This window comes from Zonotrichia albicollis, chromosome 2 (assembly GCF_047830755.1).
Source record: "Zonotrichia albicollis isolate bZonAlb1 chromosome 2, bZonAlb1.hap1, whole genome shotgun sequence".
NCBI lineage: Eukaryota > Metazoa > Chordata > Aves > Passeriformes > Passerellidae > Zonotrichia > Zonotrichia albicollis.
The window spans coordinates 67353318-67371316 of record NC_133820.1 but is presented as its reverse complement, the minus strand read 5'-3'; the positions used below and the strand labels follow the sequence as shown (position 1 = coordinate 67371316).

At 39.5% G+C, this 17999-nt stretch overlaps 2 protein-coding genes across 2 annotated transcripts in view; one reads left to right on the top strand and one right to left on the bottom strand.

The window, feature by feature from the left end:
• Window positions 1-17999, top strand: part of RB1 (RB transcriptional corepressor 1) — a 76585-nt gene that overhangs the window by 28505 nt on the left and 30081 nt on the right. Inside the window, exon 17 of the mRNA XM_005482383.2 lies at window positions 196-398. Within this exon, the coding sequence (XP_005482440.2) occupies window positions 196-398 (203 nt within the window). The remainder of the gene's footprint in view (window positions 1-195; window positions 399-17999) is intronic.
• On the bottom strand, window positions 12781-16203 carry LPAR6 (lysophosphatidic acid receptor 6). Its single transcript, XM_074535434.1, has 2 exons — window positions 15839-16203; window positions 12781-15742 (listed from the first exon to the last, which is right to left on the bottom strand). Exon 2 carries the CDS (start codon window positions 15517-15519, stop codon window positions 14497-14499), a length of 1023 nt encoding a protein of 340 aa, XP_074391535.1. The 5' UTR covers window positions 15520-15742; window positions 15839-16203; the 3' UTR covers window positions 12781-14496.

Genomic DNA, 17999 nt, shown 5'->3' with positions numbered 1-17999 from the left:
TCCTTAATGGCATTGTTACTTATTGGTAGTTATTGCTATCTATTCTAATATAAATAGCAAAAACCCGCCCAATACACAAAAAGTGACTCACTGAAATGTCTGAGCTAGCAATGATTCAATAAATACAAAAAGGAAAAAACATGAAAAGTGGAAGAATGTAGAATATGTGATAATTTTAGTCTGTTTTCTCTTCAGGAAATGCTTCACAAGGTGACAGTACCAGTGCTGAAACAGATTTGTCTTTCCCATGGATTCTCAATGTATTTGATTTAAAAGCTTTTGACTTCTACAAGGTGATTGAAAGCTTTATTAGAGCAGAACCCAACCTAACACGGGAAATGATAAAGCATCTAGAGCACTGTGAACATCGAATTATGGAGTCTCTCGCTTGGCAATCTGTAAGTAACACTTTAAAGAAGAATTTGCCCTTGTGTAGTGTGCTTGCCTAGGAAAAAAGACTTCACACCCTACTCTATAGAATAGTTGTGGTCTTGCTGAGATTTGGTTCTAGAAAAATAAATTAAAAGAGCAAAACAGGATTCGTTTTGTCATGTCTTCTGGTTTTAGAAAAAGGGAGCATATCTGAGGAAGAAGTCAACACAGGTCTGCTGATTTACATGACTGTAAGCCAGCATCATTTTACTAGTCTGGCAAAAATCATAAGGGTACTATTTAGTACCAAAGTCAGCAATAAATTCAATGTTTTTATTTGAAAGTTAATTTTTATCCAGTTGGTTTTCCTACTTGGCAGTAGGGCCTCTGTTTTGGGCATCTGATGTATTTGCTAATAGTACTTAAAATATTGTTTTGCATTGTCCTTTGCATTCCAGTCACTTTGGTATTTTTGGATGCCATTAAAATAAAATGCTGGAAGGTTGGGTTGTGTTTTTAGGCTGTATTTCAGTAAATCAAACATTTGTTTCTTTTCATTGTTCGTTACTTATAAACCAGAAATAGGCTGTTTATGCCACAAAGCAGGAGACTATAGAGGCTGGTAATTTTGACCAGACATAAAGGAAACCATTTTAGAACCAATCCCATATCTTTTAGTTCTGGAGAGGAAGGGGTATTTTAAGAGACAGACACTATTTCAGGAAACTTGCAAGCAAAAGGTGTTTAGGAATTGTAACCTTAAGAGGACAAAAGATATAGCTGGGTTTGACTCTCTACAACAAGAAGTGGCTCCTGCTACCTTCTACAAAGCAGTTTGAAGCCAGCTTGCTGATCAGCAGTACACCAAATCCACCAGTTTTTACCCAATAAGTCAAACAAGGAATGCAGGATAATCTAATTTAGACCTGGACTTTCAGGCTGAAAAATCCAGAGAGTTTTGTTTTCAAAAATTATGGGCATTGCAGGCTTTTGTGAAACAAATGATAATGTCATCAACAAGCACAGGATTATTCCAGAGTTTTTTTTGAGTGCTTTGCTTGAATGTGTTTTAATGTTTTGACTCTCTCTCCTTGAGTTTCTAGAGGAGCATTTGGTACTGGTTTGGGGTGGCTGATTTTTCACCTAGTGCCAGAGAAGGATGTGGAGTGAAGCAGGAGAAAATACTTAGATGGCTGACTCAGGATGCTGTTGAGGTATCCTAGAAAGGTTTAACTGGTGAACAAAATAATGGTTTACTGTTTTCTTCTGCAGTTCCTTATCTGGGTATTGCCTCCATGCAATGGTGTACAAGGTTTGCAAGTGTCTGCTTAATTAGCAATTCCCTCGAGAATGGGCAGGCAATTAGGGAAGTGTAGTTCATACCAGTAAATACCTCTGAACCTCCAAACACTTCATAAAGGAGTAGAGAAAAGCCAGATGCCTTCTTCTTACTCCTAAAGAATGTTTCACCATAAGTGGTTTCTTTGGGTTAATTGTAAACAGTCCAAGAAAGACGGAATCTCAAGAAAGTTCAAGTGTCCACATATGGTTAGAGAGTGGTTTTGTTTTTTGAGGTTTTTTAAAATTGTTTCCCTCTCCAAGAAACTGTTTAAATGAAGAAGAAAAGCATGGAATGAGTAAAGCTTCTGCAAAAAATCCCCAAAAAATCTTGCTTAGTAAATAAGAATAGAAACTTCTGAGAAACATTTATTTACAAATATTGGCTTAATCCAACTTTGATTTCCCCACTTACTTTCTGTCTATTTTTAAGTTCTTGTGTCCTCCACCCTCCCAGGTAGTGCATTTCATTACAAGGCTTGTCTGCTTCAGTTCTTGCTCATTCTCTTGACTGCTTTAAAAAGGAAGGCTTTGATGAGAGATTTAAAAAGATTGAGCAATTTAATACCAAATAGCTTGAATTTATTGCAGTTTTGCTTGTCACTGAGCTTTTGTGAGGAAAAATGCCTTGTTTAATTTCTCAGGGAAAACAGTCTCAAATGCATCTGACCTTTACCTGACTTGGGAAGCTGCATCAAGTGAATGTAAAAGATTCTGTTTTTTACTGTTTTCTGAAGATAATATATTACTCCTTAGCTACTCATTGTGAATATGTTTATGGTTTTTACATAGCTAGCTGATTTAGTCATCTGTGCTTTAGGAAGGAAATGAAACTTTTCTAGGTCATCCTTTCTTTTAACAACAACAAAAAAAGCATAGCTAGACAAAATAAAGGGTGGAAACCAGTTAAAGGTTCTTCCCAATAATTCTTGATTTTTAAAAGGGGCAAATCCATACTGACTAAATCATGTGGAAAGTAGTTCCTTTCTTAAATCTTTATCAAACCCTGAGAGAAGTCCTATTTAACCACTCAAATATTTACCAGTGAGGTTATGATGCTTCCAGATGAAGATTATATAGAGATCAGGTTACAATATATTAATAATGCTGCATAATTTTTATTTGCAAAATAGAAATACACTTTACAATATTCTTTACTTTGAATTTGTGCTCATTTACAGTATTTTGAGCGCTGTTTTGATTTCGTAACTTTAAAGGGAACTGAAATTACTTTAGACTCAAAATGCTGAATAGTCTTTGTTTCATTTTTATCATACTTATAGAAATATGATTTAAACCCTTCCACAGTTAAAATCTGTTTCCTCTGAAAGGGATAGTTTGTTACCTACCAGCCTGGGAGTTCATGCTCAGCCTTTTCCATAATTCTATCAATTTGACCTCCCTTGTGGCCACCCAAAAAAGTAATTCTTTTGAATATCTCAAATGAAGGTTATGTGAACAAATTCCAGAATATCTGAACTTCCCTTGCAGAAAGCCCTGTCAACTGCCATGTCACATCTTTGACTGAAGTATTGTTTGTTGCGGTGTGGATTCATATTCCAATAATTGTTGCTGTTTGCTGCAGTTTGTTAGGAATAAACAAGGAAGAACAGGTTTTCAGGCAAACAAATCAAACACAAAGTCTCTCAGTTTTCAGTCCATTTTGAGTGAAATACCTGTGGGGTGTTTTTGGTTTTGCTGTTCAAGGAAGTAGATGCCTGTGGAGTATGTTTGTTGTATCTGAAGAGCAATCCAGCTGTATTTCCCTGCCTCTCCGCTTCCATTCTGCTCACATGCTCTGAATGAGGAGGTACAAGTAAGGTCCTGTGCTTTTCATGCTGCTGCTTAGAGAATGTGCTCCTTGCAAATGCCCTTTCACATGTGCAGTGTTGGGGTAGTGAAAGGGTCTTGTTCTTCTGCACTGGAGCTGCAGGCCAACCTCAGCCTTGTGTGAAGGTAAAGCAAGTTAGAGACAGAAGCTCTCCACGCTTTCCTGGTTAGCTCTACAGACCATAGTGTTCTGTTAACTTGTAAGCTCCTCCATGTGAGCACCAGGAGTATTCCAAGTGGTATTTCTCGTAGGACTGGAGTTTGAGAAGTTTGAGTGTGGTAGCCCTTGTTGTTAACAGGGGTGAGGGTCAGCTGCATCACCACCTGCAACCCTCCAGCAGCTCAGAACAGAAAGTGGGGGTTCATTGTGGCAGGCTAAAGGGAATTTGATTCCCAGCCTGCTTTGGTCTGGTAACTTCAGCTGTGTTTTTCATGTTTGTTTTTGTGTGAGCAACAAACAGATGGGAAACTAAAGCAGTGCATTGCACTGCAGCTTTTGACACTGTAGCCTTCTTTGGTTGTACTGCTTTTTAATATGTGCTGTCCTAATTAGTGTTTTAATTTTTATAAGGAGGGAGGAACACCAGTATTGATATATGTTGTGATTTGGAATTGTAGTATGTTTTGGAGTTTTAATGACTGATGCAAGAAAAACACGGCTTCATGAAGTTACTTCTCTTAATGGTTGAAATATGAGTAGAAGTAGACAAGTGTGCTTGGCTTTATTTATAATGTCTTTCATCTAGCATTGCTTAAACCGTGCTCCATAATGCTTCTCTTTGTGTAGCTTCTTTTTGGTGGTTTCTATTGTCAATTCAACATTTGCAATGAAATCTACAGTATTGTTTTATCACGCAGCGTTGATTTAAAATAACTCGATGTTTGCAGTAAGTGTTTGTCATCTAACTGTGTAGTCAGTGTTTATACTCAAATACCTCATCCCACACCAAAGATTTCTGTTGGTTTTAAATTGTGCAGCTCACTGCAGCAGAGTGCCTTCGTGCTCAAAACCATGTATTCCCAAGGAATATATTATTGCATTAATATGGTGAACTTGCTGAGCTGGAATAACAGCAGACGTACTTTGATCATGCATTAAGGAAAAAAAATTAAATAATATGTTTAAGATTTGCATAAAAAGCGTTAGACAAATCCAGGTCATGGTAAAGCTGTGAGCAGTTACAGGTCAGCAAGTGCTTCTTAGTACTTTGGAGTAGTACAGGCTTAGCTATGCAACCTCCTGGTCCTTGTACAAGGACACAGTTATTGTGGAGTTCACCGTTCTCAAGTGTTTAGTACCTGTTTCCTTGGATGTACAATTTCAAATTAGGTTTCTGTGCTCCTCGTAAGGAGGAATTGAGCTAGAAAGGGGAGTTAATACATTTTCTTGTGGGTTGACTCCTTCTCAGTAGGGATTTCTGTTAGGTGTGCCTGAAGTCCTACAGCTTCTCTGAAGGTAGGTGTCTACATGCAGTTTAAAACCGTCTTTCATTTTGACATCTTAAGCCATTCCTTTTAAATCAGGAAGTAGGAATGGTCACACTGTTAACATTTGATATATTAGGTTGCTGGGTAAGTGGTTTGATGTTGTGTTAAAACAATGAATCTAAAATCTTCTGATAGGCAGCCAAGTAAGGCCAGGCAGCAAGGGCTGGGTATTTGGGGCTGAGTTTGTACTACTGGCCTCAAAGGGACAATAGTTTGGGCTCAAGTATTGCCCCACAGTCATCAGGGGTGTTTGCTTGGTAACATATTCCCTGGCCTGTTCTGGCATTTGTCAGCTCTTCTCGGGACAATGCCTAGGCAAGATGTGGGGCATGATGCAGCTCAGGGACTATTTTCAGCTGCCAGTGTGGATTAGCAGTGGAGGATGTGTAGTTGTGTGGGTGCAGGCTGTGCTTTGCCACTTGCCCACGAGGCCCGAGGACAGGCTGTGGCTTGCTGTGCTGCCAAGCCCAGATGCAGCGGCGGGTTCAGCCACGAGTGACTCCAGCGCTGGCAGGTGAGTCACGCGTTCCTGGGCTGCCTTCCCTCTGGGCTGCGGGACTCGTGCCCGCTTCTGCGCAGCACCTGCCTTCTCTTGGGAAAGCTGCTCCATGTCAGGCACGCTCCTTCCATGCCTGCTGATGTTTGCCTTTCCTTAGATACTGGAATGGGGGACAACAACCTTAGGCACACAAAAAGTGCTGAGCATGTCCAGAAGGACATCATCTGTAAGTGTGCTCACTGGCGGGATGCAATCCAGCAAGGGAGCTTCACCAGTGTAAAGATACAGGCATCAGATTGCTCATGCAGACATCACTCATGTCTTGTGGGTTTCTGGATTTTAGGCACATATTGTCTCAGCTTGGAAGTTGCAATGGGCAATGATTTGTAATATGAAATTTTCCAGGGTTTTTCTTGCAGGGAACAAAACATGCTAAGGGTCACCAAAGGATGGCTTGGCATGTGCTCACCATGCTCCTTTTGACAAAGTTACATTAGGAGTATGCAGCTTTAACCCTCAGAAAGGAACTGAGAACATATTTGAGGTTTTCTGTCTGTACATACTAAATATATTTCTGCTTGCATCATGAGTGTGTTCCAGAAGCATGTGGGATGAGAGAGGTCACGACCACCACTGCTCCTCGGCGTGATAGTGCCAAAGGCTCATACTGACTCTGCTGAATGTGCTCTAAATTTTTTTAAGGCTATGACATTTCAGTTGTCACAGCTGTGGCTGGAAAACCTTCTATGGTTTTGCCTTTATCATACAGGGCACAGTTTTAGGAGTCTGTAAGATGATTGCTTTTTGGGTATTGGTGAAAATAGCACATGATGTAATAGAAATATATGAATGTTTATATGCTTTTTTCTTTTGGCTATATATATGTGTATATATATACACACACACACTCACTCTTTAATAAATGCTTGCCTTTCTAGTACTCCTTAAGACTTTCCTTTAATGAAAACCATGCTGTGCTTTCTGAGAGTTGAAATTTTTATCTGCCTTAACAGCTGAAGGCAAATTGAAAAATCAGGAAGAATAGCAAATTATAGTCTTCACTGTCTCTCCCATCACTTTGAAAATCTTCCCTGCCACTCCTGTTTATCGTGAGGATGACTCAAGCTGTTATTCATGCTTGGGTGTTGTCATTTGAGCAAATCCTCCAGGCTACTGGAAGAGGAGCCAGAACATTTAAAGCTGAGGTCCTGTGTTTCCTGCTTTTGTCTGTGTTGACAGTGTGTTCACTTCGTGGTAGGCACTCACAAAGTGCATAAAGCACTCACTAGGACTGAAGGATTTTGGTTATCTTAGCAGTGTTAACAGATTTAGCTGTTGTAGGTATACCAAGTCAGCCCAACCCTTAAGATGCTCTTGCTTCAAGTACAAACACGACCAAAGGGATTACCCAAGACACAGCAGCTATGCAGAGTTTTCATTCTGTGACATTTAGATGCCATTCTTGATTAAGAATGTTAAGTTTTTTTCCTGCTGCTTTAAGGTATAGAGTTTCTCTAGTTAAGAGAATATGAATCCTACTTCTATAACTTAGATATATAGGTTTTCTCTGCACTTGAGACAGATCTGTACTTCCAGGAAGCAGTTCATTCTATTTATTTTAAACAGGTATTTTACAGTGGGATTATTCACTTTCCACTGTCATCTGCCTCAGTGACAAACCTAAACTAGATTTATAGTTTTGTCTGTTAAGGTTAGGAGTCATATGTTTAATTCTACTTTAGCAAGTTAGCAAGTCATATGCTTAATTCTACTTTTCAAAGCTGTGTTTCCTCCTTCCTAAGTCATATGCTTAATTCTACTTTTCTTAACTGTGTTTCCCCCTTCCTTAAAGCATGAAAGGGAGATTAGCAAGAGGTGGTTGTGTAATTATGCCTAGGTTTGCTTTAGGTGGCTGCTTGTGCTGTATCTTGCCTGTAATTGCTGTGTTTTCACGTGGAGGTCATGTACCCAGGCTGTGTCAGGATTGCTCTGGTTATAGATTTACAGCTGTGACAGGGAGCTGGGACTTACAGGCTGTGCTCGGTGGAGCTGCCAGCTCTCTTGGTGCCCCATAAAGATATCTTGTCTGTACACTGGTACTAAGTACAGATTTAGTCACAGAAATGTCTGCATTAGCACGGTAGACTTTTCTTTAGTCTGTTTTTCTTAAGGTTGGCTGATTAAAAGGAACAAGGAATAGTGCAATAGTTTTCTGGGAATGCTTGCTTTTCAAGTTGTTGAGGTTTTAAAAAAAATTTTTAAAGTTTATTTTAATACTATTCAATGTTTTGGTGGTCATATTTCAGCTGTAGGAATTTGATTTTAGTCCTACTATGTTTCTAGGTAGTTTGAACTTTTCATCCTGCAACACTGCTATATCTGCATTGTAAATACTGTGCAGGAATGTTTAAAGGTTGTCCATGAGGGAAAAATGTATTAGAATTCAGGGAGGTATCTTGGCAGTTCTTCAGTTTTGTAAAATCTTGCTGACTTGTGGCAAATTTGATGTAACTGTCACCTTAAATACAAAAGTAAGTAAAGCTCGGGTTAAGTTCTGTGACTTGTATCCCTGTTGCACCTTCCTTGGATGGCACTATGCTCTCCAACTTTGTAGTTTTAGGAATTTCTGTAGTGAAATAGGTAAAATTATTAAAATGAAGTTTTGGTTTGATTTTTGGGATTTTGTTGTTAGGTTGGTTTTGGTTTTGTTTTCGTCTGGCTTATTTTATCTGAGCCAAAGTCCTGAATAGTTGTCACAACCTTTTATTACTATTTCTTTCCTTACTGCTGTGTCATTTGACTCACTCTTGCTAACTTTTCTATGGAAGGTAAAATTATGCAAAGTGGGTGCCAAAGAGACATTCTAATATGGAGGTTTGGGTTTTTTTTTCCAGCTGTGTGCTCAATTTTCAAGCTCTTAAGGTGATACTAGTATCGTGTGAAACTGTCAAATTATATATTATTGGAAGATGTTTTTGTTTCTTTTCTTGCTGCACTAAGTTATTGCGTGCATAAAAGCATGGGGTTTTAGATGCTTTTTTGTAGGCCAAATAAGTGCTTTTGTGCCTGCTTTTATACTGTATAAATATATATTACTTCAGTTATGTGTTTGTGTCACTATCTTACAGTAACTTTCCAGTAACAAAAAGCGCTTGTGGGGGATGTGGATGCCCCTGTTCACATCTGTTGAGCAGGCATAGTGTTCAGCACCCTCCAGAAAGGTAATCCCTCTAGGTTTGCTGGAAGCTTTTCCTTTGGGGTGGCTTTGCCTGTCAGAATGAGGTAGGTGCAGGCTGGAAGGTGCCCGTGGTCCAGCCGAGTGTGGAGCCTCTGCAGCTGCATCCTTGGTGTTCTCCTGAGCAGAGGCTGCAGGCTCACCCATGGAGACTCTGCCTGGTCTGGGCTTGGCTCAGGCTCCTTCCTGGACTGCCAGCAGCCTGTGCTTTCCCTTGGGGAGCCACCCTGCCCACGGCAGAGCCCGTGCTTGGCACTCTCTCTGCGCGCCTGCTGCACCTTCCAGCAGCCAGGAGGAACTCACAGATCTTATCTGGACACCAGTCTGTACTGATTTTTTTTTTTTTTTTCATTTGCTGCCCAGGGGAGTGTGTGAAATACAATAGCATGCAGTATATGTGGTAAACTTTCTTTCACACGTAAGAAGTGTGAAATAACTTAGGTAGACCAGCAGTTTTTGGATTTGATTTCATTAATGAAACATTTTTTGTTAGGCTGAAAAGGTAGATATTTTGGTACTTGCTTCACTGCTTCACTATTCTCATTTTTGTCCATGTTTTGCTATGTACTTAATAAAATTTTCCAATTGACTTCCTTTCGTAAAGCATTGGGATTTGCAGAATTCTTCTGAAAAGCAGAGTTAACCTAGCCAATGTTGTTTTCATGTGAGGTAGAGATAATATTATTCACAAGATGGTTGCATTAATTTTGGGTGCCTCCTGTTGCTAGCATTGTTATTTAAGAATTTTGTTCTTTAAGGCAGGAACTCACTGTTTAAAAAAGATAGAGTTAGGGGAAATATTAAAACTGTGTGTGTGCAAAAATATTCTTTTTATCTCATCATAAAAGAACTTCTTTCTAGTGGCCTTCCTTTGCTGTTGCTTGTGGTTTGATCCTCAGGTTCAAATTACAGAAAATTTCCCCCTTCTTATGCTGGACAGCTTTTAGTTCTGATAGAACTAGAGTGGGCAGGCTGCTTCTTAAGTAGAAAAAAAGAATTATTTAAAATCTGAATTCTCAGCTCTGGAATTTTTAGTTCTCTAACAATGTGATAGGTTTTATAAAAGACCGGAAAATGTGTGAAGAGTTCTTTTTGTTTGTTTTAATTTTGTAGTAAGTTTGGTTGTCTTACGGGAAGAGCTGGGCTTGCTTTTACAAGCAGCTGTTTGACAGGAACTGGATGGCGGTGAGGTGATAAATGTGAAAGGCTGCAGTATCAAACCAGAATTGTAAAAGCAAAACTTCTCCATACAATTTCTTGCAAAAGTGTTAGACTTTGCAGGCTTGGCTTCCTGAACTTGGCTCCTCTTGAATGAACTCTATAGATTAAATGTGCTAATGCAGTGATAGTTGTGTTTATACAATGTTTTCAATATTATGGTAATTGGATAACAAATGCAGCCCAGGCATTTTTGTCTTCTAGATTTAGAATCATTCTGATTTACATTTTGCCTTAGCTTTTGAAATGTATCATGTTTAATTTTGTCAGTGGTGCTCAAAAGTCAGAAACCCTGAGGTCTAAATGATGATAGTCTGGTAAAAAAGGGAACTTGTCAAGATTCACAGGTCTGCCTAGATGCAAGAACCTTGTAATATTACATTTACTGCTGGAAAAGTATGAACAAATTGGTTTTCGTGGGTAAAACTCTTAGAAAATAACTTGAGAGAATAAATAAAGCTAGAGAATACTGTGCTCAGGTGGGATTTTCAAAATTACCAGTTGCAAAGTGAACCTCACTGGGTTCTCTAATTTTACCTGAGTTCTTAGTGTAATTCTAGAAATCTCATCTTTGGTTGTGATGGTTCTTGAAATTGCAAGTGAAAATTTCTTTCTCATTTGCAAGAGATGATGGAAGACTGTTGGATCAGAAGTGATATGGAAAGATTGAATGACAGTCTAGTGCTCCCTGCCTCTTTCCAAAGAAATGAGAGGGGCATTTATGAAACCAGTAGATTTGAAACTAAAGGATGTTTGGGTTTCTTAGTTTTGTTTTTAGTTATGCACACACACAATGTGAACTTTTTGCTACTGTGAACGTTTACACACATTTACAGGAAGACAGAACAAGCTCACAGGAGAAAAATTTCTCCTGAACACACAAATATGTCTGACCCAGAAAATCCTGACATATGACTGATGAAGTGGGACAGCACTTGAGAAAGCCTTGTGTGCTTCTCCTGCTGTTATCTTGTTCCCCAGGCATCCAGCCTTGTCTGCTGTTGGAGTCAGGACTGTAGATTAGCTGCATGTTTGGGGTCTGATCAGCTATCCTTATCTTTTACCTAGTCTCAAGAGCTCTTTTTCAATTTTTGCAATTCTGTGACTGAGGTTCCTTCCTTAAGAAACAAAAGCTTGGAGGTTGATTTCATTTAAGGATTACCTGCCTGAAGTATTTTCTATAGAGGTTTTTTACACACTTTAAAAAATATAAAGACATCTTTGACTTGGTACTGGTATTTCTTCAAATGTAAAATATTTGCATGCTGAGGTGAAAAAAATCACCTGGCAATTAAAAAATTAAAACTTCAAGCTGAATACAGAAAGTATAAAATAGGACATCTTCTGATTTTGATGTTGAAGTAATGATATGTTGAAGTAAGTTTAAGGTATTTATAGCAAATATTTTTTCCTTGTCTTTTGAAACTGCTGGTTAATGAACTAGTTATCAGTATTTACCTGCCTTTAGATCTAAAACTTGCTTGGAATCAATTAAATTTGCCCTGCTTTTATTTTTATAGGAAGTGTGCATTTTCTGCACTCTGTAGATGAAAAAACCACACTACAAAGAACAGTTTTTCAAGTTTTTATCCTAAAACTGAACTCCTAGCTCTCCCTGGGTAGGCATATGAGTAAAAATAATGCACTTTTAGGAAGTACTGGTTGCAACACATTCAGATCCTCAGGAGCTCTGACAATGTAAGCCTTTTTTTCTTTGAAATGTCTTGGCATGACTTCGGAATGTAACTTCTTATCTAGATTTTACATTTAAATTTTGTCATGAGACCTTACCAGAGAGACAAAAGAGTTGGTATCAAAGTCAAGAGCAGAGAGAGGGAGTGCATCTGTTGAGGAATTGCTCCATCCACAGCTCTCCAGGATAATTTTGTTGCAGAACCAGAAAAGGCAGAAAAAACCCCATCCAGTCCTGAATATCTGGTACCCTGTCTTGATATCACCTTGTTGTGGGAGGTACAGTTTTACTCCCCCTCTTCTGAATCAGTCAGATCAGGAATTTTTCAAGTCATGGTCTGATTCTCAGCATTGCAGATGATGCTTTTTAACTGTGTTGGGTTTTTGTTAGGATATATGTTGTGTGTTTTTTTTTTTCCTCTCCCGTGAAAAAGTGAAAATGTTTAATAATAAAAAATACAGAGTTTCCTCAGCTTCTGGACATTGAGCTATTAACTGATCAGAAAGCTGCTGTACTGTGTTGCACTGTGCTCTTTCAAAAACCAGAAGCTGCTGGCCTGGAGAGCGAGTGCAAAGCAGAGCTGCTGTCTGTGCTTCTGCAGACTACTTGAGGTAATATGCCAAGGAAAGTTTGGTTTAAAAGGGAAGTACTCATGGATGTGGCTTTGTCTGCTTGTTCTGCTTTTAAGTCAGCGATGGGTTTTTATTTTTCCCCTGCAGATTTTTCATCTCAGAAAGAGTAGGTTCTGTCTGTCAGGGTGAGGCCTGGGGTGCTCACTGCTGTAAGGGCTGTTGCTGAGGGGGTGTTGCTGAACAAGTTGTCACTCAACTGAGTAACAGCTATGAGGGGAGTAGTACCCTGGAAATGCAGCCCAGCAGTGACATTAGGGGCTTTTGTCTCTCACTTCTTGGAGGGAGTCTAATATTAAACACACCCTTTAGAGAGAGAGAGTCATTGAGACTTCAGAGATGCATATCTGGTTTTGGACTTTGGATTTGTCAGCAGCATATGGAAAACAGAGTAACTCATGCCAAGAGTTACACGCACTTTTTTGAATTTGGATATGTATAAGTAGAGTTTAGGATTCCCAACAAAGATAATTGTTTATTTCAGATTCATGCAGGCATTTATATCTATGCTGTCTTTGTAGCTTAAGCCCATTCTATATGAATTTTCCTTTCATAAATTATGTGGAAAAAGATTGAAAATACTGCTAAATTTAAAATTCAATCAGCACTAGCTCCTAGCAGCCATTGAGTAACTCGCTTTCCCAGTAGTAGGAGGCAATGTATGGTTGATTTATAACAGCTAAACAGAAGCTTTGCATAGGGAAGTAGACTCATTCAGATAACAACATATCATATAGTTTGATGGCTCAATATGCATTTTTTCCTACATTGATTCACTCCTCTGCATACAGCCCTGGTGCAAAAATTTCTCAGTGCTGTATGTGTGTTGCAATTGACTGCCCTAAATCTTAAGTGCAAATTTGTTGAGACTCAGTTCTTATTCTCCATTGTTTTTAGGGAAGAAAAAACAACACTTATTTTACCTTTTAAATTTTATTTTATTTTACAGTGATGTTAAATTAATTCTGAGGAAAATGTACACAGTGTTCTAGTAGCTTGGAAACATATATAGCAGGATGTTTTAAAGCAATTTTGTCTATGTGTTCCTGTTTGTGACGGTAATATATGTAGATTTCTCCTTTTACGTGTTGCTGACTTTTCCAAGTGTATTGATTAATTTTGCCAGCACATAGCCCCGAGTACTTTATACTTTTTAAAGTTTGAAGAAAGTAGCATTTGAAATATTAAATGCTCATGTTCTAATGATTTTTAGGACACAAAAATTGAGAGGAAGTTGAACTCCAAAATTACAGCATCTTGAATTTCTTTATGGGACACCAAATAGTTTCCTGGAAGAAATAATCAACTTGATGCACATGTATATTTCTAGTTAGAAAAGGTCTTATTTTACCAAGAAGCTGTACTTTGAGATCAAATTAACTTACTCAAGGATGTTATTTTCCTCAAAAGTCATGCTTAGTTTAAGAACTCTTCACAAAAGAGTTTAATCAAGTGGTACTGTACCCAGAGCATTAACTTCAGTAATCACAAATTACTTTGTTTTAATCACACAGGCTTGTGAGAGGAAAAACCAGTTTGTCTGAGACATTTCCAAATGCTCTGAACTACCAGGAGACATAATTGCTTTATGGGGGCCAGGCTTGTGGAGAGAGCATGTATTTTTATCAGATAAACCTGGGAGAAACAAAGTTCTTGTAACTCACTGATTGAAGCCTCCTGTGAACATAATGGTCCCTAAGTAGGAAAGTGCAGGGAAAAAGACAGTAGGGGAGTGGAGTAAGAGGGGCAAGAGGAAACTGGGGAAGACACAGTAGCTGAAGTGATATGACAATATGGGGCAATTTTCCTGCAGTGTGGAGCAGGTAGCTTCACCCCCGTCCTCAGCAACTTGGAAACTGATATCATTATTAAATTGAGCAACTGTTTTAACTTCAGGAAGGAAAACAACCTACTTTTTTATTTGTGTTTGACTTGAGAAACAACCCTTGGACTTTGGTTAACCTCTAAACTCAAAAGTTCATTTCTAACATACAATATGTCAGAACAAACCTTTGACATAGATTTTTAAAATACTTTTTCTGTGTGCTATTATGCTTTACACTTTTACAGCCTTGTAATAAACTTTTCAGATGTGAAGGAAGCACAGCCTTTACATATGTTAATATATGTCCACAGCTGAAGATTTGTGCAGGCTTCTAATTCCAGTTTAGTCCCAATAGTCTTTTAATATAGTTTATATTGTAGAGTCACTGTCAAATATTTTCATTTTTATGGTCTGAAGGCTGTGTTGAATGAAGCTTTCTGAAACTGGCCTTTCAGAGAATCTGACATCCCGTGGTCTGGTGGACCGGTTCTTTTTTATGGAATTTTGAATGGTATCTGATGTGAAGTAATAGACAATGGGGTCAAAACAGCAGTTTGAAACAGCGATGCACAGAGTTATGGGGTACATAGTCCTGACTGCAGTCACCACTGAGCAATTGACCCAGGTCTGTGTTCTCATAAGGGAGTAGAGTATTAAGGTAATGTTATAAGGCACAAAGCAGAAGCAGAATATCACCAAATGGACAAAAATCATTTTGAGTACCTTTTTCTTGCTTACTTTATTCCGGCTTAGCGTAAGCGGTTTGTTCAGGGTCCGTAGGACCATGGTGGAGCAGGTCACGTTCAGGATGAGCGGGATGAAAAACCCAACCGTTTCAATGAAGATAACAATCCGGGACAGGTAGGTTTTCCACGTGTCCTCTGAAAAGTTTTCAAAGCACGTCCTTTGCTCCGTGTTGTTGCGGCGGTTTGTGGACTGGAAGAAGCTTGCTGGTGTGCTGCCTGCCAGCACGGTTATCCACACTGCAGCGCAGACAATCTTGGCGTTCCGTTTGGTCCGCAGGGTCTTGGATCGGAAGGGGTGCACTATGGCTAGAAAGCGATCCACGCTGATGCAAGTCAGAAACAAGATGCTCCCGTACATATTCGTGTAAAAGAGGGCGACGGAAATCTTGCAGAGAATGTCTCCAAACGGCCAGTTTCTGGTTACAAAGTAATAAATCCTGAAGGGTAATGTAAACACGAAAAGCAGATCTGATATGGCTAAATTAAGCATGTAAGTTGTAGTCTCGTTTCGCACTTTTAAAGTACAAGTGAAAATGTAGATGGCTACACAGTTCGCTATGAGGCCGAGAACAAACACCATGCTAAAGATACACCCGTACAGAGTATATTTAAAGGAGTCCTCAGTGGAACAATTAGAGCTTACCATTATAATGGAATGTTAAAAATTCCTGTGATTTGGCGTCTTCTCTGGTATTTTTATTGCAACTTTTTTTGAAATTCCAGAAGAACTTGCAGGTCAGATGTATTTGAACGGTGTGCTTTGGCAAGTTTGTTATGCTGGGAAGCTTCAGGGAAGGAAGGTGAGCTCTGTGGCAGGGGAGTACATCTCCAGCAGAAATCACCAGGAAGTCTCTCTTCTCTGCCGAGTGCTATTTGTAATCACATAGCCAGTCTACAAAAGTCAGAAAACGCATCATTTGTGGCAGATGAGATCACCCCAAAGCTTGCTTAGTTCCATTTCCCACCTCGATTCAATGAAGCCATTGTAGGACTTTCTGCCTCACTCTTGGCTGCAGGTTGTGCTGGGAAGCCTCATCCATCCGAATTCACTGGGAGAGTGTGCTTTAGGAAACGATTTCCTGGGCGCTGCGGAGTGTTGGCGCTTGCATTTCCCCCTCTCCCTTCTTTCCATGCAACAAGTTTGTCGGCTCGCGGGCTGGCCCCATGGGGCGGGAGGCAGGAGCGGGAGGGAGCTGCCTGCCGGGGCAGAGACCGAATTCCAGAGCGTGTTTGTTCCTGCGGCCCTCGGCAGCTCCTGCCAGCCCAGCTCCTTGTGGAGAGCAGAGCAGTGCGCCCGGGCGATTTGTAGCGTGACATCACAGGAAGGAGAGGCTGGGCGCCCAAGAATGGTTTCAGTTTGGTTTGTTTGCCTTCCCCTGGCTCTGCTGTACCTTGCAGATGCAGCTTGGAGAGTGCAGCAGCTGCTTCTTAACTCTTTCCATGCCCCCTGAGAGGTCCTTTGTCAGTATTGCTGGGGTCTGGAAAACTTCCTGTTCAGTTATGATGAGACTTTACAGTGTCTAAACTCTCATGCCCTTAAGTTCCTATTTTTCTTTGTCAACAGCAGTAATTGTGAGATTTTATATAGGATTGAACTAACGTTGTGCCTTTTGTTAATAGCTTTGCTTGTAATAGAGAACACTAGATTAATCACCAGAAGTCAGCTGAGTGGTTCTGTCTAAATTCCCCCAATACACCCTTACAAACCTCCAGAGGGACAAAGTAACATTGATAGGTAATTAAATAATTGCACCAAATAATTACTGAAAAAGAGAGGGTTACTCTTGGATATTCACAGGACTGAGATGCGTTGCAGTGGGAGGAGAGATTTTTTTTTACTTGTTTCATATTAGAAGGCACACCCCAAGCTTTATTTCTAACCAGAAAGGTGGCTCTTTTATTAAAAAAAAATTTACTCCAGTGGTTTTTTGAAATGTTGTGATACAGGAACATTTTCTTGAATATGTAAGCACAGAATTAATACAACAAAACGTGTATAGTGTACTGTGCAATTGGTTCTGGTTATTTCAAGGGGGACAGTTACCACATATGCACAAAATACTCCCATTATTCACTAATAATTGAAACAAAAACATGTTGTAACTAATTGCACTGTTAAATAAATATTAAAAAAAAGCAACTCTTACTGCCTTTAGGGGCAGATATGAGATAAATCTCAGTTTAGACAGACTCATTTATTGAACAACAACTTGGATAGACTCACTTCTGGCATCAAACCCAGTCCATTTCTAAGTCTTAGAATAACAAATCTCTTTATATCTGGCTGGGTGGTATGGTTCTTTTGAACTGCATTTTAATCAGCTGCACCTAAGCAAGGCTCTGGGCAAAACCTTTCTAGTCTACTGTGAAGGAGAGTAAATAATAGCGCTTCGCAGGATTTTGGCACAGTTTCTTAGCGTAAGGTATATCAGATGAAATTCAGAAACATGCAAAAGTGGGTCTTGCTTATTTTATTTCAAGTTTTCTTTGTAATCTTCTGTGAAACATTTTCACCTTGATTTTGAGGTGAAATCAAGCAGTTTAACTTCAATAGGCTTATAACCACAAGAAACCTTTTTGACTATTGAAATCCATGCTTAAATGTAAAGCATAGTGCATATGGGACTTCCAAGTCAGTCGAAAATGAAAATGTGAGCTTGGCAGAGTCTTTCATGTCCCACTTAACATGTACCTTAGCATAAAGGCTTTCCTGGCTTTTCTCACAAAAGCAGTCATCACACAGTAAATTTTGTTTCTGTTCCTGGCAACCTTGCGTGGTAAAAGAAGGGTTTTCCTGCAAATGTTCTGCGTCAGGTCACAGGAGCTCTGCTCAGTTTTACTGCTCCAACTTTGTTTGCACATGAAGATTCTGTGGAGCAGGCTCAGTTACTGGAATGAAAATCCCTGCAGTACAGAAATGTGGTGTCACAGGTCAAAGCCTCAAGCAATAATTCATGTTTAGGGAGAGAAACTAATGGCAATGAGTGTGTATCTCACTGGTTAGAACTTATTTTGGTGTTTTGATGAAGGTGTGGGTGTGCAGAGGCAGGGGGGAATGTCTGGTCTGTTTTACCACTGTAAATGTGCTTTAAAGTAGTGGTCAGGGTGCATCCTATTCTCTGTCTG